We start from the raw sequence: 27962 nt of genomic DNA, 5'->3' as shown, positions 1-27962 counted from the left end.
CTTTGCAACGGTAAATACCTGATGTAGCACGCACAACAACACGTCGTTTCATTTCACACACAAGGAAAGAACAAACACACATAATAACACATCTGAGAGGTGTGAAGACTTTGACTGAGGCTCCACTGCCATCTGCTACCTTGGCACAGTTACACAGTGTGCTTCAGTGTCTTCGTCTATGATTGGTCGAGTTAAGGAACACAGTGTCTTCGTCTATGATTGGTCGTGTTTCAAGGAACACAGTGTCAGCGTCTGCCAATGTCTGTCCTCGACAGGAACCGTCTGGGACATATTCAAATGGTATTACAATTAAACATGACCGTATCTCACATTAATATACAAGTTTATTAATCCTTGCCATCATTTTTTGTTTGTTTTCAATAACATGACATTAAATAAAGAAGGCACTTACAAAAAACAGTTAAATTATAGACGTGTTATTATATAAACATTAACTTATCAATTTTTTATTTAAACAACAGATTGATGGACAAGAGATGACGGCACCCTTTGCAGCCTTTTTACAGTACATCTCATATAAGTGGTCAAATCTACCACGCTCTCCCTCTATGTATCTCTACAATACAGTAAAAACTGTATTCATCATTATCATCATTTTAATTGTTAATGCCCCTACTATGCTTTCACATGCATAACTTAATCTAAAAAAACGTAAAATATAGAAAGAATAAAACACAAGTTGTTTATTTTTTATCACTAGTCAGTGGTTCATTAGTCATTTTTACATGTTAGGCTTTGTGGTTTCTTTGTGCAAGTCCTGGTACAGCTCTGTAAGACGAGTGGCCTCTCTCTGTCCCGACAGCAATGCACCATGGGTAGTGGAATAGTATTTCCGGTGGGTGGCTTCCCCGGCGAATAACACCTGTAGAGGCTGAGAGGGTAAAGAGGAGAGGAGAGGAAGGGCGAGGAGAGAGGTTGGAAAAAGGAGAGGATAACGAGGCATACAGAAGAATACAATAGAGAAGGAGATATGTGGATAGAGAGGGCAGAGATAGAGAAGAGAGGAGGGGCGAGAAGAAAAAAAAAGACAAGACCTTAACAAATCAGTGAATGTCGTCATGACCCAACATATGTTATGCATACTCTATTACTGCCGCATATGTTATGCATACTCTATGGGCCGCATCCCAAATGGCCCCCTATACTCTACACAGGGCTCTAGTCAAAGGTAGTGCACTATGGTCCCAAAAGTAGTGCACTATATAGGGAATAGTGAGCCATTTAGATGCAGCCATGAGGAGCTATTTTAGTCTCTGTCTATATGTAAGAAGGCTGCTTGTGACGATCTGTCACTCTTTTGACGGGAGGGGGATTTCTCGAAGGTCACGCTGCTCCTTTAGCAGTCTTTAAATGGACACACACACACACACACACACACACACACACACACACACACACACACACACACACACACACACACACACACACACACACACACACACACACACACACACACACACACACACACACACACACACACACACACACACACACACACACAGACTAAGATAAGGACACATGCGTCAGGTTTCAGGGGCTAAGGTGGTGGCCAAGGCCCATGATTCATAATCGATCCAACACTGTGACTGTCACATCCCTTACTGCCTTATTAGGTGGCATAGTGATGAAACAGGCACATTGACAACATGCTACAAGTTCCTCTCGTGGCTGGAAACAAGCATCACGCCTACAGAGACCAATGAAAGTAAATACATTCTCATTACGCTGTCATTAACATACTATACCACAAACACCACTTAGTCATTGGGGAAGGCTTTTCACGACCCAGCTGATACACTACATCCAGTCTGGGTTCAAATACATGCATATTTAAGTATGTGTTATTTAAATACTTCTTTTCTGTTGGAGTGATTTCAAATAATGTGGCCAAATTTTTAAGTATTTGCAAATAACTTCCTATAAATATACAGAACTATTTTTCAAATAGCCCTAGGACCAAACAGACCTGGGTTAAAATGCATGCAGTATTTAAATATTTGTATACTTAAAAGTATTTTCAAATACAAGCCAATACTTCCCAAGTGTATTTTCAAATGCATTCCAATATTCAACTACTTGCATTTTCAAAGAAAAAATGTCAAAATACTTACTTTGAAATTTCTTTAAAATTTATTGAAATACCCTAAATAGTATTTGAACCCAAGTCTGCATCCAGATCCAGATGCTGTTCTTACCGGAGCCTTGGTGCTCTTGGTGTAAGGCAGGGGCATGGCTAGCTTCTCCACGTCACCCCCACTGGAGCCCACCCGGGTGAAGGAGTAGGAGCCCCGGATGTAAGGGTTACTGCCCCACGATGAGCGCAGGATCCGCCTCGGCTTAGGAATGTTGGGGTTCCCTGAACGAGGGAGAGAAGGAGGAAGAGGGAGGAACAGTGAGGTGGATGGTGAGTGCGGTCAGTCCAATAAAAACCCTTTGGATGGACACTGAAACATCAACATCAACATCCACCCACACCAACACACTCTCTCACACACACAGGCACACACACAACTCTTCCGCAGGTGGAAATAAGCCATTGAAAGTTTCCTAAGGTAATGGCGATGCATGGTGAGTGATCCTCCACCCATCTAACATAGGTGATCCTCCAACACATCCAATCCAATCTCCTGTATCGGTACTAATCAGCTACGGTCCCTCTTAGAGACCATACACACTCTAGTCTATCTGTAATGAATCTGCTTCGTAGGGGATTAAACCGAAGTGACCTACATCAGGGGAGTGTGTCAGTGTGTGGGTTAATGAGTTTCCGTGTGGGGGGGGGGGGTACTCCCTACGGAAGTAAACAATGTGAGGGCAGGCAGCGAGTATTGCTCAGAGCGGAAGACAGGGTTTATGGTTGATTGTGTCCGTTGGCTTGGCTGTATAGGGAGGAGTAACTGTAAAGCCCTAGTGAGGCGTGTGTGTGTGTCCAGGAAAGCCTCTGACGTCGTCATTAAGTGATGGTAACCGGGTCGGTGACATACGCTAAGCTTAGACTTGACTCTCCTATGATCCGTTTGTCAGCTAACTGGCTTGACCAGAGGATAACTTAGTCCTTGAAGGAGGACAACAGTCACTTACTGTCAGCCACAATACTGAGCTTTGTCCACCCATGAGATGGGATGCATCCCAAATGGCAACCTCTCAAATTCGCTAGCTAGCTAACCAACAACTGTGACGACGTACTTAAGAGACAACAAGTGCTCATTGTGAAAATGTATTTACGTTTTCAATAAACACTGGAGACAAAATATAGATTACGTGTTGTCAACATTCAAAGCCAACCCTGTCTGTTCTGCTTCATAGTTGCGCACGCGTCGGTTTTGCTTCTAAACAACCAACCCGTCTACAGCGTAATAGTGACCCTGTCAAAAGTCTTTAATGTTCGTTCCACACACACCTTCATCTAAACTATTTAAACCAGGACTTCGTTCTTATATCCCTTAACCTATTTTCTCTGTCAACAGGAAAAAGACTGACGCAATACAGAGCCACAAGGCTAATCTCTATCAATAGTAATTATTTGCTTCACGGTGTAGGGCAGCCCAAAGACAACTGTGTGCGTGTTGTCTACACTATCATTTACAGTGTTTTCCAGGGAGCGGGAACCTTAATATGGCCTTAACGTAAGAGAGCAATTTTTTCTGTCTCATGTCGAATCGAACAATTGATTTTCTGTCAGGTTCTCTCTTAAAAAAGACCCATGAGTCTCGACCACAGTTGCAGCCATTTTCAATTTGCTGTGTTTCTTTTCGTCACCATTACTCTTAATAGGGGGCTGTTCATGGGTGAAAGACAACTTGATACAGTCGAGCAGCTATGGCAGTGACTCACTCATCTCTTCTGTGAGAATATTGCCTGTATGTCTGGGATGCAGACCCACAGGCAACTCCTTTAACAACTTTGTGGGATTAGCATTTCTTCATCCAATCCTTACTCCACCTATTAAGAGCACAGTGACTAAAACTGACCCTGGGCCAGTTGTTATGGGATGCACATGTATTCAACACCATCACTCTGCCAGACGTCTATGTGACTCATTCAGCATCAGCCCCCCAAACCCCCTTCTGGGAAAGGCGATATACCTCAAGGCTCAGAATGATGATGTCATTTCCTGTATTTAATGTATACCTAGAGGCCCACTAGGGCTGAATAAGTGGAATGACTCTTCAATGGGTCACCGTGACTCACTGGGAGCACAGTATTGTTGCACTCATTCAGCCCTCAAGGTTACAGTGTGCTCGTAACAGTGTGTGTGGTGTGTGTGTTAAAAGTATTCCTTCCCTATACTGATGAGTTGAAGCACTGAGCATGATTCATACTCAGTGAGGGAATGCTGATGATGGCCTATCTCAGTGAGTTATTTAAGGTCAGTGGTCCTCACTCCATCAAGAACACATGATTTGATTCATCAACGAAGACCTTGAGTAGCTGAAATCTAGTTAGTGCTAGACTTGTCTAAAAGCTGCGGCTCGATTCAGAAAACTCCCATTGCTACTGTATATCACTCACTCACACACAGACACACAAAGTCAACGGACGCACGTCAATGTCACAATGACAAACACACAGACATGCACACTGACCTGTGAAGCGTCGCAGCAGCTTGGTGCAGGTCTCGGCCACCGTCTCGTCGTCGCAGCGCTCCATGAGCAGTGCCTCCTGGCCACAGATCCAGCCGCTCAGCATGTGGCCGTAGCGCTCAGGCGGGTACAGCACGTCAAATGAGCAGATCTTACGGTACCACAGCTCCTCGGGGTAGACCGGCTGCTCCAGCTGCGCCTCGTCCTCCCACACAAACTGGATGCTGTTGCACTCGGGGCTCCAAAAGGGATCAGAGAACTCCAGGAAAATCTTGTCAGTGGTGCTGATGCCGAGCTTCTCGATGGCGAGGACTTTGTCCTCAGGCAACGAGGGTGAGAAGAGCGCCTCATGGCGGTTCTTGAGGACGCCGAGTGAGGCGGTTACGATCACGTGGTCGGCTGGGAGCGACTCGAGGTCCTCGCACTCTACGCTGATGGGGTACGCGTGACCCGGATTGGGGTTGGGCTCACCATGGCAACGTTGGTCGTCGTTATGGTCGCCGTCGTCGTGCCGATTGTTGTTGTCGCCGTGAGCGATCTCCTCCTGTTGCTGGGCGGAGAAATTCCAGTGGACGCGGCGGACGGGTTTCCCCAGGCGCATCATGCGGGACGGAATGTCCTGCGCCAAAAGGTCCACGATCTTCATGAAGCCTCCCGGGATGACGTGGTGGGCCCCTGGGATCTCCGTCCACTCGCCGAACTCACTCAGCGAGACCTCATCCATGCTGGGGGACGAGCTCTCACAACTCTCCACCTGAAGGACAACACACATACAAACAAACAAAGTTAGTTTGACTCAGATCAAATTGAGCTCCTTTATTAGCTGCTCTAACAACTCTCCACCTCTTTCCAATCAATCAATCAACTCATCAATCAAGCAATCAGTCAAATGTATTGAAGCTCTTTTTAATAACTCAGCCTAGAAGCCCAGAGAGCAAGTAGCAGAACAGTGGATGGAAGAAACCTAAAGAGGAACCAGACGATGGCTGTATCATATAGAAACACAGACAAATACGTCTGTTCAATTCTGGTCAAATGTATCTACTTTCTTTCAAGTAGATTTATTTTCTGTTACTCTTTGATTGGCTAAAACTCCTTATTGAATTGAGGCCAAATTAACCACCTCTATCAAAGTGCTACTTAATCCTAGTTGAATTGCCTATTTATTGGCCATTACATCTTATTAAACTTTCGTTGGGTTATCACTTTTTGGCTCAAGTCTTCGAACCCAATAGTTTGTTTACCTAACTAGAGCCTCAACGACAGACCCTAACATTTCCCCTGAGGAAAAGTCTTAAAACATGGCCTTGGCTGCCACTAAAGGAAACTTTGGACATAAGTGGCACATTACTCCCTACATAGTGCATAGGGTTTTGGTCAATGGTAGTGCACTACATTGGTAATAAGGTGCCATTTGGGATGTAGCCCTAATAACTGAGTGCTGGTGAACCAGGAAATGAATTGAATAAATACACAAACATAATAAGGCTTGCAATAGCTACATTTCCTGAGGTAAACTGTTGTTGTCGTCCTCATCTTTCTCTTTCCTGGATGCCCTGTACCACAGTTGGCTCTACGCGTAATAAAGGGCTTCCATTTTGTTGTCCGCTGTGTTTCTATTTCATTAGCAAACTGACCTTTAAGTGATCAACACTAAATTGAATCCAATGAGTTATTGGGTATAATTACAAGGAGCAAGGATCACCGATGGAGCAATAACATTACCAAGCTAAATTAAACTATTGCTAACATAAACAAGATAATGTAGCTAAAGCTAACATTAGCCAGAGTTTCAGGGAAAGGGGGATACCTACAGTTGTACAACTGAATGCATTCAACTAAAATGTGTCTTCCGCATTTAAGGTGCGGGGGGCTGCCATAATCGACATCCACGTCTTCAGCGCCTGGGGGTTAACTCACGCCATTTGCACACACTGTATATCGACTTTCTTTTTTTTCTCCATTGTGTTATTGACTTGTACGCTTGTTTATTCCATGTGTAACTCTGTTGTTGTTTGTGTCGCACTGCTTTGCTTTATCTTGGCCAGGTCGCAGTTGTAAATGAGAACTTGTTCTCAACTAGCTTACCTGGTTAAATAAAGGTGAAATAAAAAATACATTTTAAAAAACTGCCTTGTTCAGGGGCAGAACGACAGATTTGTACCTCGTCAGCTCGGGGATTCGATCCAGCAACCTTTCGGTTACTGGCCCAACGCCGTAACCACTAGGCTACCTGCCGCCCTATTTGCACTTGATTTCCTGTCCTGCTTGTTCAGTTGAGTCATAAAGCATGCCATAAACTCTTGTATTGTGTGAGACTTGCGTGAGAGTGCAAGTCTAAATCTAGCAGGAGCATCACATGCTCAGTCATTTATCTGCGTATAAAGAACAGGCTTGAACCAGAACTGTGCGAGAGGTCAAGGAGGTGCACCAATTCTCTCCAGAGATGAGTGATTCAGAATACAGCACTGTTGATTTAATATGGAAAAATAGAAAGTAATGCCTTCCGTAACGACTTTTAAAATGAGTTTTCTTGGAACACATCGAGCAATCTTACATACCGAGAAGGAAACGTTAATGGATTTGCATAATGTTTGCGTAGTTAATGCATTCCAATCATTAACTAGAGCTCTAGCATCTTTTATAGTCTCTCAGAAGGACCCTCCCCCTTACACATTCACCCCCATCCCTACACACACCCTACACACACCCTACACACACCACACACACACACACACACACCCCCCCCCCCCCCCCCCCCCCCCCCCCCCCCCCCTTGAGGTACTGCTGGAGCATGGACAGCTTGAGTCTCTTGGTGCTCTCCGAGTCGTCGGGGTCCAGCGTGATCTTCTTCCGCACCACGTCCCTCGTGAACACCCCAACGCTGTTCTGGCTTTCAGCACACACAGGCTTCCCATTCTGGAAAAACTCCTGAGTCAGCTCGTATACCTGGGGAGGAGAGGAGAGGGGTAGAGCGGATGGCAAGAGGGGGGAGAAATGTGAGTTTGATGGCCATGGTATAAGCAGTAATGAATGTGCAGAGGGTCTGCATCCCAAATGGCACCATTTCCCCTTTATAGTGCACTACTTTTGACCATGGCAATTAGGGCACTGGTCAAAGGTAGTGCACTATATAGGGAATACGGTGCCATTTGGGACGTAGGCAGGGTTGGTCTGGGTACCAGTCTGTTTTCATTCTGGTTCTACACTGGACAATCCAGAGTTTCATTGGCATAGACAGGCAGTATTTTGCTACTACTTCATCCAACAGCCAAGCAATCCAAAATATGCATAGAGTGTTCCTGCTACAACAGAGTCTATAACAGAGTCTGAACATTCAGAATCTACTGGGGTGCTTCTAAAACTTTAAAAGGGGCAATCTGTAAGGTGATCGCTTCGTTGTTGTTTGAATGCCAAATTTGCCCTTTAAAAGGGTGCCGCCAGGTGAGAATGTATGACATCCTTTAACGCCTTGGCATGACTGCAAGGGAGGGTGGAACTTAGTACATTATTCAACAACGGATTGTTTTACATTATTCCACACTTTCTTCCAAGGCCTGTGACTTCTACAGTACAGAATATAAAGCAACATGCATGACAGAACTTCTTTATCCAAAGCACACACACCTCTTTTAGAAGGAACTGCCCACTCATTGTACTAAAGGGAGAGTATCATTGTGGAGGTCACACAGTGAAGGGGGTAGCACTATTTCCATTGGTATTTACTAGGAAACTATGTTGTTTTAATTCATACTTTCTGGTACTTAGTTACAACAATTTAACACAATTGGTAATGACCTGGTACCAAATGGTGCCTGTTTTAAAAACAAACAAGTAATTCATAGATTATTACTGTGCACCATTTCACATGTAATTAATCACTGAAAATACCTGGGATGACGCCAAATGGCACCCTATTCCATATTTAGTGCACTACTTTTGACCTATACGGGTCTGGTCAATAGTACTACAGTATAGGCAATATGGTTCCATTTGGGATACAGACATTTCACGTGTAATTTCTCAGTAAATACCTGGGATGATGCCAAATGGCTCCCTATTCCATATTCAGTGCACTACTTTTGACCCATACGGCTCTGGTCAAAAGTACTACAGTATAGGCAATATGGTTGCATTTGGGATACAGCCATTTCTGTGCCGTCAAAAAGGGTGCAACCGTGAAGGTGTCTTATCTAATGAAGTGAAACGGTGAGCTGAACAAAGAGGGTGGAGGGAACTGGAGCTGAGCCGTCAGTCACGAGACTGGTGATCGCCCGGGGGCCATTCCAAGGGAGTGCCGGGTTACAACAGGTAAACACCACTGGCACTGGGAAATAATATCTATGGTAGGCTACCGTAAAGTAGCCAAAAGGAATCCGCCTATTCAGTAGCCTGGGGGTTTTCTGCCCATGTATGAGGGTGATGGGGTAGGCTACCACAGAATATCTTTAGTTGACACAGGAACAAACATGTGACATGAGTCATGCCATGTCTTGAAGCCAAAGGCATCCACCTATTCCGTAATCTGTGTGGGTGATGAGATTCTACCAAGGTATGAGAGTGTTGTAACCACATAATTGTGTGCAATAATAATAATAATAATAATAATAAAAAAATTTTTTTCTCAAGGACACTTTTCAAGGACCCAAAGTCACGGTTGATACAGTATAAATACATATGTGTCATGTAGGGGTGTGAACGTTTAAACGTTAAAAGTTTAAATAAAATTGGGATCCTTAAATTAAACTATGAAACAGAAGGCATGTGTTGGAACTTGGTAACAGCTTCTTTTTATAACAAAATAAATAAATAAATATCCCAACTGTCACGGCTGTTGTCGGTGAATGAGGACCAAAACCCAGCAGGTACGTGAATGCTCATCTTGATTTTTAATTATCTTTCAAAACGAACATACAAAATAACAAAAACACGAACGATCAACAAAAACAGTCTGGTAAGGCACAAGGCGAAACACAGAACAATCACCCACAAATCACACATACAAACACACCCTAATATATGGAACTCTCAATCAAAGGCAGATAGACAACACCTGCCTTCAACTGAGAGTCCCAACCCCAATCAACCAAACATAGAAACACACAACCTAGACTAACCATAGAATACTAAACATAAACCAAAACCCGGAATTACTAAATCAAACACCCTTTACACAAAACACACCACCCCGAACCACATAAAACAAATACCCCCTGCCACGCCCTGACCAAACTACAAAACAATTAACCTTATATACTGGCCAGGACGTGACAGTACCCCCCCCTTAAAGGTGCTACCCCAGAAGCACCTTAACAAAAAATAATCCCAAGCAACACCAACAAAAAGTCCCCTTTTCTAAAGGGAGGGAAGGGAGGGTGGCTGCCGTCAACGACGGCACTGTGCTACACCCCCCCTCCCCAACCCACCTATTTCTGGAGGTGGCTCTGGCTCCGGCCGTTCCAGGCTGTCGGGCCACTCTGGCATCGCCGGGGGGCAGTCGGGGCAGTCTGGCAATTCGGGACAGTCTAGGCAGTCTGGCAATTCGAGACAGTCTGGGCAGTCTGGCAATTCGGGACAGTCTGGGCAGTCTGGCAATTCGGGACAGTCTGGGCAGTCTGGCAATTCGGGACAGTCTGGGCAGTCTGGCAATTCGGGACAGTCTGGGCAGTCTGGCCACTCCGGCAGTTCAGGGCAGTCTGGCCACTCCGGCAGTTCAGGGCAGTCTGGCCACTCCGGCAGTTCAGGGCAGTCTGGCCACTCCGGCAGTTCAGGGCAGTCTGGCCACTCCGGCAGTTCAGGGCAGTCTGGCCACTCCGGCAGTTCAGGGCAGTCTGGCCACTCCGGCAGTTCAGGGCAGTCTGGCCACTCCGGCAGTTCAGCGCAGTCTGGCCACTCCGGCAGTTCAGCGCAGTCTGGCCACTCCGGCAGTTCAGCGCAGTCTGGCCACTCCGGCAGTTCAGCGCAGTCTGGCCACTCCGGCAGTTCAGCGCAGTCTGGCCACTCCGGCAGTTCAGCGCAGTCTGGCCACTCCGGCAGTTCAGCGCAGTCTGGCCACTCCGGCAGTTCAGCGCAGTCTGGCCACTCCGGCAGTTCAGCGCAGTCTGGCCACTCCGGCAGTTCAGCGCAGTCTGACCACTCCGGCAGTTCAGCGCAGTCTGACCTCTCTGGCGACTGTTGACTGGCGGGCAGCTCTGACGACTGTTGACTGGCGGGCAGCTCTGACGACTGTTGACTGGCGGGCAGCTCTGACGACTGTTGACTGGCGGGCAGCTCTGACGATGACTGTTGACTGGCGGGCAGCTCTGACGATGACTGTTGACTGGCGGGCAGCTCTGACGATGACTGTTGACTGGCGGGCAGCTCTGACGATGACTGTTGACTGGCGGGCAGCTCTGACGATGACTGTTGACTGGCGGGCAGCTCTGACGATGACTGTTGACTGGCGGGCAGCTCTGACGATGACTGTTGACTGGCGGGCAGCTCTGACGATGACTGTTGACTGGCGGGCAGCTCTGACGATGACTGTTGACTGGCGGGCAGCTCTGATGATGACTGTTGACTGGCGGGCAGCTCTGATGAAGACTGTTGACTGGCGAGGCTGGGTTGACGCACTTGTAGCCTGGTGCGTGGTGCTGGTACTGGGCTTACCAGATTATGTACACGCACCTCCAGGCTAGTGCGGGGAGCGGGAACAGGACGAGTCGGACTGGGTTGACGCACTTCCGGGTCCGCACGAGAGACAGGAGCTGGAAACCCAGGGCTATGGAGGCGCACAGCCGGTCTAGATCTTACCTCCTGCACAACCCGCCTTGGCTGGATGGAACTAGTAGCCCTGTACGAGCGGGGTGCTCGTACAGGGCAGACTGGGCTGTGCAGGGGCCTGATGGTAGCCGTGCGTAGAGCGGGAGTTGGGTAGCCTGGTCCTCGGAGGCGTACCGGCGACCAGATGCGCTGCGCAGGCATCCTCCTACCAGGCTGGATGCCCGCTCTAGCACGGCACCTGCGAGGGGCTGGAATAACGCGCACCGGACTGTGCGTGCGTATGGGTGAGATAGTGCGCTCCTCAGCGAAACATAGCGCTCTCCACCCCATACGCTCCTCCATATAACCACGAGTAGCTGGCTTCCGGCTCTTCTTACGCCTAGCCAAACTACCCGTGTGCCCCCCCCCAAAATTTTCTTGGGGGTGCCTCTCGTGCTTCTCCTTCAGCGCGTACTTTGCCTCGTACCACCGCCTCTCTGCCTTGGCTGCCTCAATTTCCCACTGCGGGCGTCGATAATCCCCAGCCTGATGCCAGGGTCCGGCCCCGTCCAGAACTTCCTCCCAAGTCCACTTCTCCCGCCAGTCCAACTCGAACTCCGTCTGCTCCTTCCTCTGCTGCTTGGTCCTTTGGTGGTGGGTGATTCTGTCACGGCTGTTGTCGGTGAATGAGGACCAAAACGCAGCAGGTACGTGAATGCTCATCTTGATTTTTAATTATCTTTCAAAACGAACATACAAAATAACAAAAACACGAACGATCAACAAAAACAGTCTGGTAAGGCACAAGGCGAAACACAGAACAATCACCCACAAATCACACATACAAACACACCCTAATATATGGAACTCTCAATCAAAGGCAGATAGACAACACCTGCCTTCAACTGAGAGTCCCAACCCCAATCAACCAAACATAGAAACACACAACCTAGACTAACCATAGAATACTAAACATAAACCAAAACCCGGAATTACTAAATCAAACACCCTTTACACAAAACACACCACCCCGAACCACATAAAACAAATACCCCCTGCCACGCCCTGACCAAACTACAAAACAATTAACCTTATATACTGGCCAGGACGTGACACCAACCACCAAGACGCACAGTCAGCAAGACGCGCGATGAAATTATGAAAACATAACATTTTTGTCATTTAGTATTTTGCTGCATTACAACCTGCCATTTAAAATTGATTTTTATTTGGATTTCATGTAATGTAGATACACAAAATAGTCCAAATTGGTTAAGTGAAATAAAAAAAAGTACTTGTTTAAAAAAATTCTAAAAAATACAAAACAGAAAAGTAATGCGTGCATATGTATTCACCCCCTTTGCTACAACGCTCCTAAATAAGATCTGGTGCAACCAATTACCTTCGTCACATAATTAGTCACATAATTAGTTAAATAAAGTCCACCTTTGTGCAATCTAAGTGTCACATGATCTCAGTATATATATATATATATATATATATATATATATATATATATATATATATATATATATATATATATATATATACACACGCCTGTTCTGAAAGGCCCCAGAGTCTGCAACACAATTAAGCAAGGGGCACCACCAAGCAAGCGGCACCATGAAGACTCAGGAGCTCTCCAAACAGGTCAAGGACAAAGTTGTGGAAAAGTACAGATCAGGGTTGGGTTATAAAAACTTTGAACATCCCAAGGAGAACCATTAAATCCATTATTAAAAAATGGAAAGAATATGGCACCACAACAAACCTACCAAAAGAGGGCCACACACCAAAACTCGCAGACCAGGCAAGGAGGGCATTAATCAGAGAGGCAACAAAGAGACCAAAGATAACCCTGAAGGAGCTGCAAAGCTCCACAGCGGAGATTGGAGAATCTGTCCATAGGACCACTTTAAGCCGAACACTCCACAGAGCTGGGCTTTACGGAAGAGTGGCAAGAAAAAACCCATTGCTTATAGAAGAAAATAAGCAAACACATTTGGAGTTCACCAAAAAGCATGTGGGAGACTCCCCAAACATATGCAAGAAGGTACCCTGGTCAGATGAGACTAAAATTGAGTTTTTTGGCCATCAAGGAAAATGCTATGTCTGGCACAAACCCAACACCTCTCATCACCCCGAGAACACCATCCCACAGTGAAGCATGGTGGGGATGCTGTGGGGATGTTTTTCATCAGCAGGGACTGGGAAACTGGTCAGAATTGAAGGAATGATGGATGGCGCTAAATACAGGGAAATTCTTGAGGGAAACCTGTTTCAGTCTTCCAGAGATGTGATACTGGGACGGAGGTTCACCTTCCAGCAGGACAATGAGCCTAAGCATACTGCTAAAGCAACACATGAGTGGTTTAAGGGGAAGCATTTAAATGTCTTGGAATGGTCTAGTCAAATCCCAGACCTCAATCCACTTGAGAATCTGTAGTATGACTTAAAGATTGCTGTACACCAGCGGAACTCATCCAACTTGAAGGAGCTGGAGCAGTTTTGCCTTGAAGAATGGGAAAAAATCCCAGTGGCTAGATGTGCCAAGCTTATAGAGACATAACCCAAGAGACTTGCAGCTGTAATTGCTGCAGAAGGTGGCTCTACAATGTATTTACTTTGTAGAGCCATAGTTATGCACGCTAAAGTTTATGCATGCTAAAGTTTTCAGATTTTTTGTATTATTTCTTGTTTGTTTCTCAAGAAAAAATATTTTGCATCTTCAAAGTGGTAGGCATGTTGTGTAAATCAAATGATAAAAACCCCACAAAAATCTATTTTAATTCCAGGTTGTAAGGCAACAAAATTGAAATTTTTCCTAAGGGGGTGAATACTTTCGCAAGCCACTGTATGTTAGTGATATTAAGATTCTAACAACGACAGTGTGTTATATAGACTTATTTAGGAAAAGTCAAGGAAGGAGGGGGCATGACTTAAAAAATGTCAGAGTTGAATATTTTTTTTTATTCATGAGCAGTTCAAATGACTGCTTTAGCTGCCCCAGAGTGAAGTTCACATTCTTTTTCTATGGAATCAGAATGTTTATGTTTATCATTGCTGCACTAAGTTACATTGTAACCACAAAGGTCATGTGATAATATGACATGATATTCGATTGCATAACCTTATCATCGTCTTACCTCCCTGGTGGAACGTTTTGCATACAAAGACCAGGCGTGTGTTCATTAGGCAACAAACGGAAGAAAACAGACTGAAAACAACCTGAAAACTAAATTTTTAAATTCCTTAACAAAACTTAAAAAACATTTTCCGTTGCGTGCCCTAATGAACCCGACCCAGGATGCAGCACACCTTTGTTGACAATATAAAATAGCCTCCAGTTGAAATGGGATCCTCAAGAAACACATTTTCAAAGACAAATAATTGTAAAGCTATTTCTTGTCCATTGCCTCACACTCATGAAACATTAGATCTAAACAGATAGGATTTCTATGTACCTCAAATCCTGATGTGAAACAAAACAACCAAGTCAGCTTCGGAATGCTAATCCTACTGCTTAATTAATTATGCTGGATTCCAGGCAGAGGCAAGGTGGCGATTAGCGCTTAGCGCAGTTGTAATGATACATGGAAGGGATAAGCATTTAGCGCTGCTGTAATGATGCACAGTGGGGGTTAGCCTAATGCATAGCGTAGCTCTGCTGTGTTGATGCTGCTGCTACACTGCAAAGCGATTGGCATCTTGGAAATGGATTATCCAAGGGATTACAGCATAGAGGTATGCAGACTGACACATGAAATCAGGATAAAAGCATTGTTCACACTGTATGTTACAGCTCCCTAATTATTACCTAAGATGGTTAAGTATGAAGATACACTACCGGTCAAAAGTTTTAGAACACCTACTCATTCAAGGGTTTTTCTTTATTGTTACTATTTTATACATTGTAGAATAATAGTGAAGACATCAAAACCACGAAATAACACATATGGTATCATGTTGTAACCTAAAAAGTGTGCAAAGCTGTCATCAAGGCAAAGGGTGGCTATTTCAAGAATCTCAAATATAAAATATATTTTGATTTGTTTAACACTTTTTTGATTACTTCATGATTCCATATGTGTTATGTCATAGTTTTGATGTCTTCACTATTATTCTACAATGTTGGAAATTGTAAAAAAATAAAATAAAAATCCTTGAATGAGAAGGTGCCCTAAAAAACTTTTGACCGGTAGTGTATGTAGAAACTGCTTTCCCAATACAAATCTTCAATCACGCTTGTAGGCGATATCATGGAGACTTTGGCTAGCTAAGCTCATGCGCAGAAATACGTTATTGGGTCTAACGGTCGTCTCACGCCGAACTCTGCATGTGCAGGCCGTCAAATCCAAGGCACTCCTTAGACATGAAGTCGTTTTTGACGAAAATGAAAATGTGACGGTTTGTCACTTTCACCATGTTGGAGTATTAACATGTTCAGTTACTTATTGGCTCGAATCTAAGTTGTGCCTTCAGATTACAAGAAAATGAACAACTACGGAAGAATTTCTCACTTCTCTAAATGAACTTCTCAAACCCCAAACCCTGGCCTGCCGAGTGCTTCGCAAGCGTTCTCGGACGTCTCGCAATGTTGCGCCTCTTGGGTTTAGAAACTCTGTTATTACTGTGTAGTTATTCCTGTTCGTACAGTGTGTTCTTAAAGGAATGGGTGCTGCTGTGGAGAATGCTGTGTTGTTAAGGTGGATAATAGAGAAAGTTCTTGTTTATTCAAGTGCCTTGAAATAGTTCCGTAAGCCTTGGGAACAGGTCACCACAAGCTTGATTACGCCTCTTTCTGGCCCACCCAATGCGAATCCTTTAAAAATTGACTTTGGTATTTGTGTTCTTTATTGGTAACTTCGCTGCTTGCAACACTTATGGAACATAACTATTGTGAGAATTACTCAGGGACATAGAGAAAGGGAAATGTGTAGAAAGCGTCCCCCTTTCCTCTGCACAGTGTCTATTTACTCTGATCTGAAGGGTAGTGGGGGGAAGCCAATGTTGCGTGAATAACAACGCTCTGAGGTAGCTGAACAGGGCATGACACGGTTCACTGGACCACTGTAAACAAATTGTGTGTGTGCATGAGTTTCCCTGCACACCTGTACTATACACACCTGTACTATACACACCAGTGCATACGTGCCCCTATGTACATACAGTATCTACATTCAGTCATGGGTGGCTCCCTGTGCACATATCAGTGGTAATCTGGACACACACACACACACACACACACACACACACACACACACACACACACACACACACACACACACACACACACACACACACACACACACACACCTCTCTCCCCTCACCTCATTGTAGAGGTCACTGAACTCCTCGACCAGGTCCTTGGGGATCCTGGTACCACTGTTGGTCTGGTAGTGGGCCACGCCGTTCTTGGTGTACAGGCTGATGCGGCCCACGCTGCGCTCGCCGTCCGTGGTGTGCTCCAGCAGCCCGTTGTCCTCCGCCAGGTGGTACACCGGGTTCCCGTTAGCACCATGGATCCAGGTAGCTCCGAGCTCCAAAGTCGTTTGTCCTGGAATAGATGGAGGAGAAGAAGATGAAGAAGAATGTAGTCCTCACTGTAGCTCAGTTGGCGTTTGCAATGCTAGGATAGTGGGTTCGATTCCCGGGACCATACATACAAAATGTACGTTTTGGATAAAAAAAGCATCTGCTAAATGGCATATAAATACATAATACACTTCGTCTCTGTCCCAATATTAAGTAATGTTTTGGCCATGCAAGTAGTGAGGATATTGGGACAAGCTTAGGCTCCGGTCAAAAGTAGTGCAATATATAGGGAATAATGTGTCATATCAGATGCACCTTTGGGGTCACACTTACAAACTTCGGTTTACCCCAAGAACTTGATTGTTTGTGTCAGTTTATTTGGGAATAAGTTGAATGGAATGGAACTTGAATTCAATGAAATAAGCAGAGAAATGAGAACGGGAAGTTGTTGTAATTGAATGGACGTGAAAGGAACTACACTCAATTCAATGAATGTGACTGCAGCCTACTGGACATTATGAGGATGCTACAACCACCTACTCGAGAGGTACTTGTTATTGAAAAGGGCTTCGTAGAGAATGAGGAATAGGGATAAATACGTGGGTTTTTTTATATACTGAATTGAATCCATGTGTGGCAATGGGAGTAATCTAACTTGTTCAGCTCAAAGGGGATTTTACAGGACTATCCACACATCCATCCGAGAGACAAATTCCCCAATCACATTTCACATTTTGAATTGAGAAAGCTTAATTGGGCTTTGCTAAGCACACATTCTGATCCAGTGTTATTTTGGGAAGGCTTTTAGCATTAGCAACTGATAGCCTAGCCCCATAGAGAATAGACGGGGGCACCTTTTGACAGCTAGATGTGAGTGCGGGGGAAACAACCTGATGATTACACACTCACACAGACATGTCGAATGTCTCAGTGAGTGAGGTTTGGAGCTTTCAGCTTACAGAAAATGTTAACTATTTAAGAAACAAACACCCATAGAGTCATAACCCATGAAATTCCAGGGTCTGGTTTAGCGTCATTTCCTCCATGTATTGTTTCTTACTAACGCTTCGTCTGTTTGAACGTGTATAAAGTTCATAGCATCATTTCTTACCGTGCTGAATGCTTTGAACTCTCCCTCCGACGCGGTCTGACGCCTCTAGGACTGTGACATCCGTGAAGCCGCTTTCCAGGAGGCTCTTTGTAGCTGCGAGACCGGCCAAGCCCGCGCCGATCACTACTATTCGAGGCTGTCGACGAGTGCGTAGGTCTCTACTAAGGGGGTCATCAGTGCTGTCTGAAGATATTTCACAACTTTGCATGCCGTCCAAGCTCCTCTTCTAGGGGGTCTGAGGGGAACAGAAACAGAGAAACAAGCCATTAGTTAAAAACAAGTCGAGCCTTGTGTGGTCCAGCGGTATAAAGCGCTGACTTTAGAACCCATACCGCTGCCAGCACAGGTTCGAATCCGACTCATTGCTCTCTCATTCGTCCTCACTATCCTGTCTAATAAACATGAATGGAACTACACACAAAAAACAAAGCAAGTCAATTTCCCTCAGGCAAGATGAGGACAGAAAGTATCTTTACACGCATCATTGGGTATTAGTGGGTACTCCATTGAGTGTTCTCAGTTCAAAGTAAAAGCCTCCGTACACAGTACTGTACACAAAACCTCTTTCAGATCAAATTCCCGTTATGACATCAAATCCATTCCGGAAATAGAATTTCATCGCGCTTTCCTAAGTATGCATACTTGGAGTGTGAAAGGGAAACGGGTTCATCATGTTATTAAAACAGTAGCTATTTCAAAAAGGTCTTGCTATTTTGTGGCCTAGTGTGGTCTAGCTGTCTAAGCCACTGTCTCTGGATAACATACCTATCCTTGTTAAAACACCTTACCGTTGCATGGCTAAGAAGTAGCTGTGCTGTGTAGTGGGGGCTTATTATATTTAAGCAATAATACCCGAGGAGGTGTGGTACATGGCCAATATACCACGGCTAAGGGCTGTTCTTATGCACAACGCAACGCGGATTGCCTGGACAGAGCCCTTAGCCTTGGTATAAAATGGCCATATACCACAAGCCCCGAGGTGCCTTATTGCTTTTATAAACTGGTTACGTAATTATATCAGTAAAAATACATGTTTTGTCATACCCATTTTTTTTACCTTTATTTAACTAGGCAAGTCAGTTAAGAACAAATTCTTATTTACAATGACGGCTGTCAGCCAATCAGCATCCAGGGCTCGACCACTCAGTTTATAATAACATATAGACAACTGTGTCTGAGGAAACAAAATGCAAAATGGAGCATATTTAAAGCGCATCTCCCTGATCCCATTATACTAATTTAATGTAGTCTCAAAACAAAACACTAAGCAACACCAAATGAACGAGACTCATGCGGGTCCTTAATTGACTGTTTGGGGCGACGGCGTCACAGGGTTGAAATGTTGAGGTGAAATACGTTTTATTTTATTATTTTCTCACGGACTTCCTTCCACCACTCACTGAAGTAGCATGTGTGTACGCAAGTGAGCTGAGGCCGGGGCCTTGCCAAATGGAAAATAGGCACATTTGACAGAAAGCAGGCAGTGGAAGAAAGGACACAGGAGAAGAGAGAGAAAGAGAGAAAGAGGGGGAGATGGTAAGAAAAAAATAGGAAAGGCAAGAGAGACAAAGAGAAAAAGTACATCTGTGTGTGAAAGAAGAAGAGGGGATGGAAGGATCAAGGAGGAAAATGCATTAGGAAGCAGACTAAACAGAGCAGTAACGTGTTCCATTATCCTCATTTTTCAATTTTTTCATCCCTGAGCGCACCCCCCTCCCCCTCCCCCTCCTCTTCCTCTGAGAGGTGAGACCATATGCTACCTCCAGTTCCTACATGTGACGCACTCCACTCCCCTCTCCCCCACAAAACCTCCCCGCTCTGTCACCACAGCAACGCTGCTGCACATGGCAATGCTGCGGTACCATACTGAGAAACCGTCTCGCACACACAAGAAAAAGGCGGTTTCTCCCAAACCAGGGTCAAGCGGTCAAACCGGTTAAACCCGTTCAGTGAATCCGTTACCGTCTATTTAGAACTGCAGCTGGGTCTAGGGTATGCTGCTCATCTGAGCTTCCCAAAGGTTTGCTGTTTACTGTTTGAGATGACACCATATTGGTACACAAAGTGCAAGAGGACGGAGCCAAAACAAATCAATTTGAGTACACTTAGTACCACCCAGACCAAAATGTGGATTATAAACTGGGTGGTTTCAGCCCTGAATGCTGATTGGCTGAAAGACGTGGTATGTCAGACCGTATAGAACATGTATGACAAAGAAATGTTTTTACTGCTCTAATTACGTTGGTAACCAGTTTATAATAGCAATAAGGCACCTCAGGTGTTTGTGGTATATTGCCAATATACCACGGCTAATGGCTTTATCCAGGCACTCCGCATTGCCATGGTATAATGGACATATACCACACCCCCTCGGTCCTTATTGCTTAATTATATCACATGCTGTTTAGAGACTATGGGAACTAACTCTCTTCACACTATGTACCGTGGGCAAGATGTCTCTTCGAAACTGGTTTCAAACTAGTTGTGTTTCACAAGGCTCGAATACAGTACACAGTGGCTGTGTTTACACAGGCAGCCCAGTTCTGACCTTTTTCTCACTAATTGGTCTTTTGACTAATCAGATCAGCTCTGAAAAAGATCTGCTGTAAAAAGATCTGATGGGATTGGTCAAAAGACCAATTAGAGGAAAAAAGATCAGAATTGGGCTGCCTGTGTAAACGCAGCCTAAACAGCTCAGGAAAGTTAGACACCAACATTTCAGGCACCAACTGCAGTGTGGATCATATTCAAAATGCTGTACAGACTATGGGAACTAATATAGTTCACAGTATATTGCAGAAAGGTTAGATACATTTCAAGCACAAACAGCAGTGATTGCAACACAAGAAGTTCAGAACCTTCTTCCCAGATGTGTTCACCTTTAACCTCACAGCTGTCTGCATCACAAGACTAAGAGTGTTGAGTAGTAGGAAATTATAATAGTAGCGGGCTGAGAAGGAAGCAAAACATGTCTGGACAAGTCCTAGCTGGCTAGACCGTTCAATGAGTCTGTGTGCATCCCAAATGGCACCATATTACCTATATAGTACACCACATAGGGAATAGGGTTGCATTTGGGATGTATCCTCTTTCTGCATCTGTTTCATAGCCCTCAAAGGTCAAAAGTAGTACAATCCTCTGTCTGCATCTATTTCTTCACATTCATTTTTCTGTGATGGCTTCATTGGAATATTCACACGATCCTGAAAAGTGCTGATCATACCTCAACAAACTATCAACAAAGTTGTGGTATTCGTCACAGATGCCGAACGTCTAATATTTAAAAAACATAATCCTGTGAAATGACTTATTATTTCAGAATGGATTCCCATTTGGCATAGCAATGACGGTTTCTACGTATATAAGCCATGTTTATTGCCTGATTTTACCCGGCGAACAGGACCAGCGTTGTGGACTGAATACCGAGGCCAGGAACCTAGTCATACACAGTGTTACACTAACAAGGCCACTACACAGTCTCCAAATTAATAAGATTCTAGGAACAGAGGAACAGCCTTGTGGCCTTGAGGCATAGAACTGAGCAGCAAAGGGGGAAAACCCTCATCAACAAGAATAGAGGGGCTACACACACATACTGTAACATCCCTCTGTTTGAGCAGGCAAAACTAGCTAGCTATGTAAGTGAATCTCTCTACCCTCCCTTCCCATTTTGGAATAAATTAATAGTTTTTCTCTCTCTTTGAGTCAACTACTCACCACATTGTATGCACTGCAGTGCTAGCTAGATGTAGCTTATGCTTTCAGTAGTAGATTAATTATTTGATCCTTTGATTGGGTGGACAACATGTCAGTTCATGCTGCAAGAGCTCTGATAGGTTGGAGGACGTCCTCCGGAAGTCATAAATACTGTTTAAGTCTATTGGAGGGGGTGAAATCCATGAGCCTCCTAGGTTTTGTATTGACGTTAATGTACCCAGAGGAGGACAGAAGCCAGCTGTCCTCCGGCTCCACCATGGTGCTACCCTACAGATAGACCTTCATTGCAAAACAGTGTTTTAATAAATTACTTGGCGACATGTGTATATGTTTAGTTTAATCTAAAAAGGATAACGTTTTAAATGTTTCACTATTTTTATTTTATGTATTCACTGAGGAGAATGGTCCTCCCTTCCTCCTCTGAGGAGCCTCCACTGGTGCATACACAGAATCAATCACTCATTCACACACAGCAATAATACTCCCGATAATGACGATCCTAATTATGACAACATTCATCCATTTCTTTGGGATAATAGGCATCCCTGGGTCACCTCACAACTGAAACGATGGTGGAGTTAAGAGTCAGCTGACTAAGTGCCTGCAGGCTGAGGAACAATTCAAATGTATTTTTACTGCTCATGATTTGGTATTTTTCAATCCTTCCTTCTGTCACATATTAACCTATTAATTCTGTGTTATATTAATAATAATTGATGGGTTTTATACAGAGCTTTAGAGGTGAAATGTTAATACACACCAACACACACACTTATGCTTTTCTCATTTGTGGTGCAGCTTGTTTCATGGACCAAAAGAAAAAAAAAGAAGGTTGTTTTAATGTAATTGAATTGAGAGGTAATGGGGGATGAATTGGACCTCTTGCTATGTTCAGGCAGACACATGTAAGATAAGCCACAAGCACACTGAGCACACCGCGGGCCTCTGTGAGGACACACAGCGGGGTGTGATGTCAGCACATCCTTTTTGTAGGTCACCGAGACATTTCCTGTTGAAGGACCCACAGTGGAGCTCGCTCAAGGAGCCCATGGGGCCCACAGCAGAGCAGCACCACAGTTACAGGCAGATAAAGTAAAGAGTTTGTATCTTTTTTGTTATTAGTGTTCCAAGGCAGAGTCCTCAATCTGTGTTAGGGATGCTTCTCATCGAGTGAGAGGAAATCCAGGGAAAAAGATAAAGCAAACACGTTCCCTTTGTTCCTTCCCCACAACACAAGGTGACACATCTAAACCGGAAAAATACCCCTTCTCATCTGTAAGACCACAGTCACTCTATGGAGGCATGTAGCCTAGTGGTTAAGAGTGTTGGGCCAGCGCCGTGGACGTTGATTAAGGCAGCCCCCCGCACCTCTGACTCAGAGGTTGGGTTAAATATGGAAGACACATTTCGGTTGAACGCATTCAGTGTGCAACTGACTAGGTATCCCCTTTCCCAGAGGCTAGAAGGGCCTGTAACTATGTAATAAATCAGACACAGAGTGTTCCAAATAGTGCACTACTTAGGGCTCTGGTCAAAAGTAGTGCACTGTATTGGAAATAGGGTGCCATTTGGGACAAACTGTTAGTGGGCCCTGGATTCCTTCAGGGATTCTGAAGGAAGATGGCCTTCCTTTCTGATTGTAATAACAGAAAAGCCTGCTCATGATACATGCTTCTCCAAAGCTTTATTCCTGCATCCACATTTACTTGTGAAGCAATATGGGATTTGTATGCAAGCACTACTATAAATCACTGGGTAAAATGGCAATACGCACATTCAGCCTTACTTTCTGAATCACAGGAGAGTAAAAAGGTATTGAATGTCCTAGGATGGTGTATTTAGTGTATTGCATATACAGTAAAGCTGCCTAGTACTATTACAGTAATACTATGGTTTTACTACAAAACAGCAATAACATTTGCAGAGAAAGGATCACAGAATTGGGCTGCTGTTTCCCAGGTCACATACACTCTCTGTCACACACACGTGTGCATGTACACACACACACACACACGTGTGTATGTACACACACACACCCTCTCTCCCTCCCCGGACCAAGACATAGAGCCGCTGTGATTCCATTATCCCTGGCTGGTTAACGCACTCACCACATGTCACCACTCCTCTCTCTCTAGTCATGCCGCAGCATGCAGATTAACGGGGGCTGGACCGGGGTGAGGAACTCTACAGTGTGTGACCTAGAAATGAGCAACCTAGCCTACATTTGACTGACATTGCTCGAGGTTGCTCTTTCCAGGGGCAGGCCAGGGCATAAAAAGGGACGTAAGGTTAAAAAGAAGTCTGCCTGTCATTTGTTGAGTTGTAAGGCCACCCCCACCCTATTCCTTCCAAATATCGGCCTTCCTAAAACACACACACACCCTTCCTCCATCCAATTCCTCACCGTCTGCACTTCAGTCCACTCCACAGCTGCTTTCATGCCATATCCGACAACCCTGGAACATCTCTGGTCTGGATCAAACCCCTAGTGCGCACTACAGTGCTTGCTAGTGTGGCAACATGACGTCTCACTTCCTCAAGACCGCAGACATCAAAAAGGACAAGAGCGCTCTAGCCTTGGGGGCCCGGGTCCAGTGCCAGACAGGCCCCAGAAATTCCACACCTCTCTCCCAGCTCCGGTGTTCCAGAGCTGGGATGCTAGGGCTAGGGGAGGGCCTCTGGCTGGCAGTGCTAGAACTGATGCTCGGGTGTCATCCACCCTGGAGCCGTATAAACAGGAGTGCGGTGCCCCTAGGACAAGAGTGGTAATGCCAAAGGTAAGCCGCAGTTAAAAGGGTACTGCCCGGAAGGGGAACAGGTTGGAATGCGGTCGGGTGGTGCACAATGGACAGTAGTGCCTTTTGAAAAGGTTGAAAACAAAGAGCGATGATTCTGAATGGTGAAGATATGTGGATACCCCCTGACAGCATTGAGTCCAGACAGATCATATTCTTTACTTTACGTAACGATAAACCTTGACTTATTTTGTAGAACAAGGGTATTACACCTTTAGGCAATGTACATATGCTGGTAATTATTCATGCATAAACTAGTGGAATTTCGCAAGAACAGCTGTAATGATTTTTTTCCATCTATTTTCTTATTCCTTGGGTTACAGATAAGGGACTGGGATTTAATCAAATTACAATAACATTGTAAAACAAGCTAATTGAATAAAATTATATTCCATCCCATTCATATTCTATTCATATAATATGAAATTAAGAGAGGGACGAATAATACAGGCAAGATAGAGACGGAAAGAGGGAGAAAATGTAATTGAAGTTGTCAAGTTTATTTTGCTGACCACAGAGAAAGTAGCGTTGAGTTCCAGACAGGCTACGCACGGCTGTGTGTATCTCATCCTCTGCCACGTAATAGTCAAAGTAGCAACACAGACCACCAGACCACAGTTTGAAACAAAGAAGAACGACTAGTTCTTCTTCTGTGAGATATCCTGATTCACTGAAACCATTCAATGGGGAGAAATATCTAGTCAAAACGGAATAGAAAATACAACAGTATACACATTTTACACAGAATTAAACTTAGGCTATTGCAATCATGTTTTGAACATCCAACAGCATAATTTTACAAAGCGATGTAAACAATCGAATTAGGATCATTTACATTGTATTTTATTGGCTACCTATTTTTTGTAGCCTAATATGGCACATAATTCAACACTAGGCATAAATATACTTGCCTACAACAAGTACACACCGTAGCCTACTGACAGCTGCAGCTCAGCTGTTTACTTCTTTGCTATCCACAATGTTGATGAATATTATAACCATGACTGGACTGCGACGAATGGCGTTTTACATGTTTTACCTTCTAGGAAACAAGCTTGATTTCAGGAGGCGCTCATTACCTGACTCCGTTAGTCTTCAGTTTTAAACGTGAGAATTCTCCTCTTCTCCTTTGTGTTTTCCTCGTACCCGGCTCCGCTTTGTATTTATATGTGCCTTGAAACCAGAAGCAGCCAGTTCCATGTTGCCGCTGCCTCCCCGCTTAAAGGAGCAGTACAATCAAAAACGTGATTTACCCAATATTTCCACAATATGAGATCGAAATAACATTCTGAAAATGCACTTTTAGTTTAACAGCTTTTGGGGAGAAAAAAATGCCTAGAATTTCAGCCTGTTCAGGTGGGATAGAGTTTTGGTCCTTGCTATTCGGGATCCTTGGGACTTCCCTTCCCCAATTGAAGTTGACATTAACAATGGTTACTGTAAGGGTTAAGATTAGGGTTGGGTAAGGGTTATGGTTAAGGTATGGGTTAAGGTTAAGGTTAGGGTACGGATGTCCCAAGGATCCAGAATAGCACTGATCATGTTTTTTTTTTTTTGCCTAGACCATAACATCACAATCTGATTATTTTAACCAATCACCAGTCATCTTTTATTTGCATAATATGTATCCTCTTACTTTGAAGTGGTATGGGGGTATGCTCTAGTCTAGACAGTCTAGACAATCCTGCCTACCAATCAGGGCTATATATATATATATATTTGCAACTATATTGTTTTTATTTTTGTTTGTTTAACATTTATTTAACTAGGCAAGTCAGTTAAGAACAAATTCTTATTTACAATGACGGCCTAGGAACAGTGGGTTAATTGCCTTGTTCAGGGGCAGAACGACAGATTTTTACCTTGTCAGCTCTGGGATTTAATCTAGCAACCTTTCGGTTACTGGCCCAACCCAAAACAACCACACGATCAGACTGAGCATTTCAACGGCAATTGAAATATATTTGGATTTATTTTCATTAAAATAAACACACACAGTGATTTATTAGACATACAGTGATGATTAAAAAAATTAAATAAAAAAAAGACTGCATTGGGGCTTAATTAATATGAGCAACCCTGACTTGTCCATAGAAGACCAGCCCAACCAACACTGCCTGAGGTGAGTGCCCACAATGGCTAACTGAGAAAGGATCCTGTGTAGACACCACAAACTGTAATTGTATATTGGCCAACAGCGGAGCTATTCATGTGTCAGACTCTAGGAAAAAGTGTTTGAGAGAAAATTAGAAAAAAAACTGGATAAATTATAATTTTATAGAAGGACTACAGTAAATTAACTGTGCAGGTGCTGGTTTACGAGATGAAGATGCTCAACTGAAGTGTGTCACTCAAACTACAGAAAGGTCTGGAGTTCCAAAATTCTAAACGTCCCTAAAATTCCCATTTTTTAAATCCCGGTTGGAAGAATCCTGCAATAAGGAAGGAATCAAATCAAAATCAAATCACATTTTATTAGTCGCATACAGATATTTGCAGATGTTGGCGCAGCAAAATGCTTGTGTTTCTAGCTCCAACAGTGCAGTAATACCTAGCATTATGAAACAACACAAAAATCCCCCCCCCCTTTTTTTTTTTTTAAGGACACCTCTTTTCATGACATAGACTGACCAGGTGAATCCAGGTGAAAGCTAGGATTCCTTATTAATGTTAAATCCACTTCAATCAGTGTAGACGAAGGGAAGGAGATAGGTTAAAGAAAGATTTTTATGCCTGGGGGGGGGTGCAACACAATATTAGGAAGGTGTTCCTAATGTTTGGTATACTCAGTGTATATATACCGGCCAGTTTATTAGGAACTGGGTCGGACCCCCCTTTGTCTCCAGAAAAGCCTGAATTCTTTGGGGCATGGATTCGGGGCATGGATTCGGAAACGTTCCACAGGGATGATAGTCCGTGCTGATGTGATGGTATCATGCAGTTGCTGCAGATTGGACGGCAGTACACCACCACCACCAGCCTGTACTGTTGACACCAGGCAGGATGGGTTGTTCAATCAAAGAGTAACTGAATGCTCAATGCCTGTCTGCCTGTTTTATATGAAAAGCCACAGCACCGTGACTCACCATCTGTAGGAGCAATCCATTTTCGTGAACAGGATGGTGTACTTAATAAACCATATGGCCCAAAGAATGTGGACACCTGCTTGTCGAACATCTCATTCCAAAATCATGGGCATTAATATGGAGTTATTCCCCCTTTTGCTGCTATAACAGCCTCCACTCTTCTGAGAAGGCTTTCCACTAGATGTTGGAACATTGCTGCGGGGACTTTCATTCAGCCACAAGAGCATTAGTGAGGTCGGGCACTGATATTGGTCGATTAGGCCTGGCTCGCAGTCGGCATTCCAATTCATCCCAAAGGTGTTTGATGGGGTTAAGGTCAGGGGGTTCAGGCCAGTCAAGTTCTCCCACACCGAACTCAACAAATAATTTCTGT

General features: G+C 44.3%; 1 protein-coding gene across 1 annotated transcript; it reads right to left on the bottom strand.

Moving 5' to 3' along the window:
* Nucleotides 1–326: 326 nt before the first annotated feature.
* Nucleotides 327–25695, bottom strand: LOC106602764 (spermine oxidase). Its single transcript, XM_082974351.1, has 7 exons — nucleotides 25583–25695; nucleotides 17992–18226; nucleotides 16676–16902; nucleotides 7382–7553; nucleotides 4608–5360; nucleotides 2217–2377; nucleotides 327–892 (listed from the first exon to the last, which is right to left on the bottom strand). The coding sequence occupies exons 2-7, from the start codon at nucleotides 18197–18199 to the stop codon at nucleotides 743–745; spliced, it is 1671 nt and encodes a 556-aa protein (XP_082830477.1). The 5' UTR covers nucleotides 18200–18226; nucleotides 25583–25695; the 3' UTR covers nucleotides 327–742.
* Between the last annotated feature and the right edge of the window lie 2267 nt (nucleotides 25696–27962).

Source organism: Salmo salar, chromosome 04 (genome assembly GCF_965601325.2).
Source record: "Salmo salar chromosome 04, fSalSal1, whole genome shotgun sequence".
Taxonomy (NCBI): Eukaryota; Metazoa; Chordata; class Actinopteri; order Salmoniformes; family Salmonidae; genus Salmo; species Salmo salar.
Note: the sequence above shows the minus strand (reverse complement) of the source record. Positions and strands in the feature narration are given on the sequence as shown.

What these genes read in the sequence shown, in the direction of transcription:
- LOC106602764 (XM_082974351.1), bottom strand. Translation starts at nt 18,199, where the DNA reads ATGCAAAGTTGTGAAATATCTTCAGACAGCACTGATGACCCCCTTAGT. An exon ending in AGTTCAAAGCATTCAGCACG is followed by an intron (nt 16,903 to 17,991) that starts GTAAGAAATGAT and finishes CATCTATTCCAG; the next exon opens with GACAAACGACTTTGGAGCTC. An exon ending in CCAAGAGCACCAAGGCTCCG is followed by an intron (nt 893 to 2,216) that starts GTAAGAACAGCA and finishes TTACCCTCTCAG; the next exon opens with CCTCTACAGGTGTTATTCGC.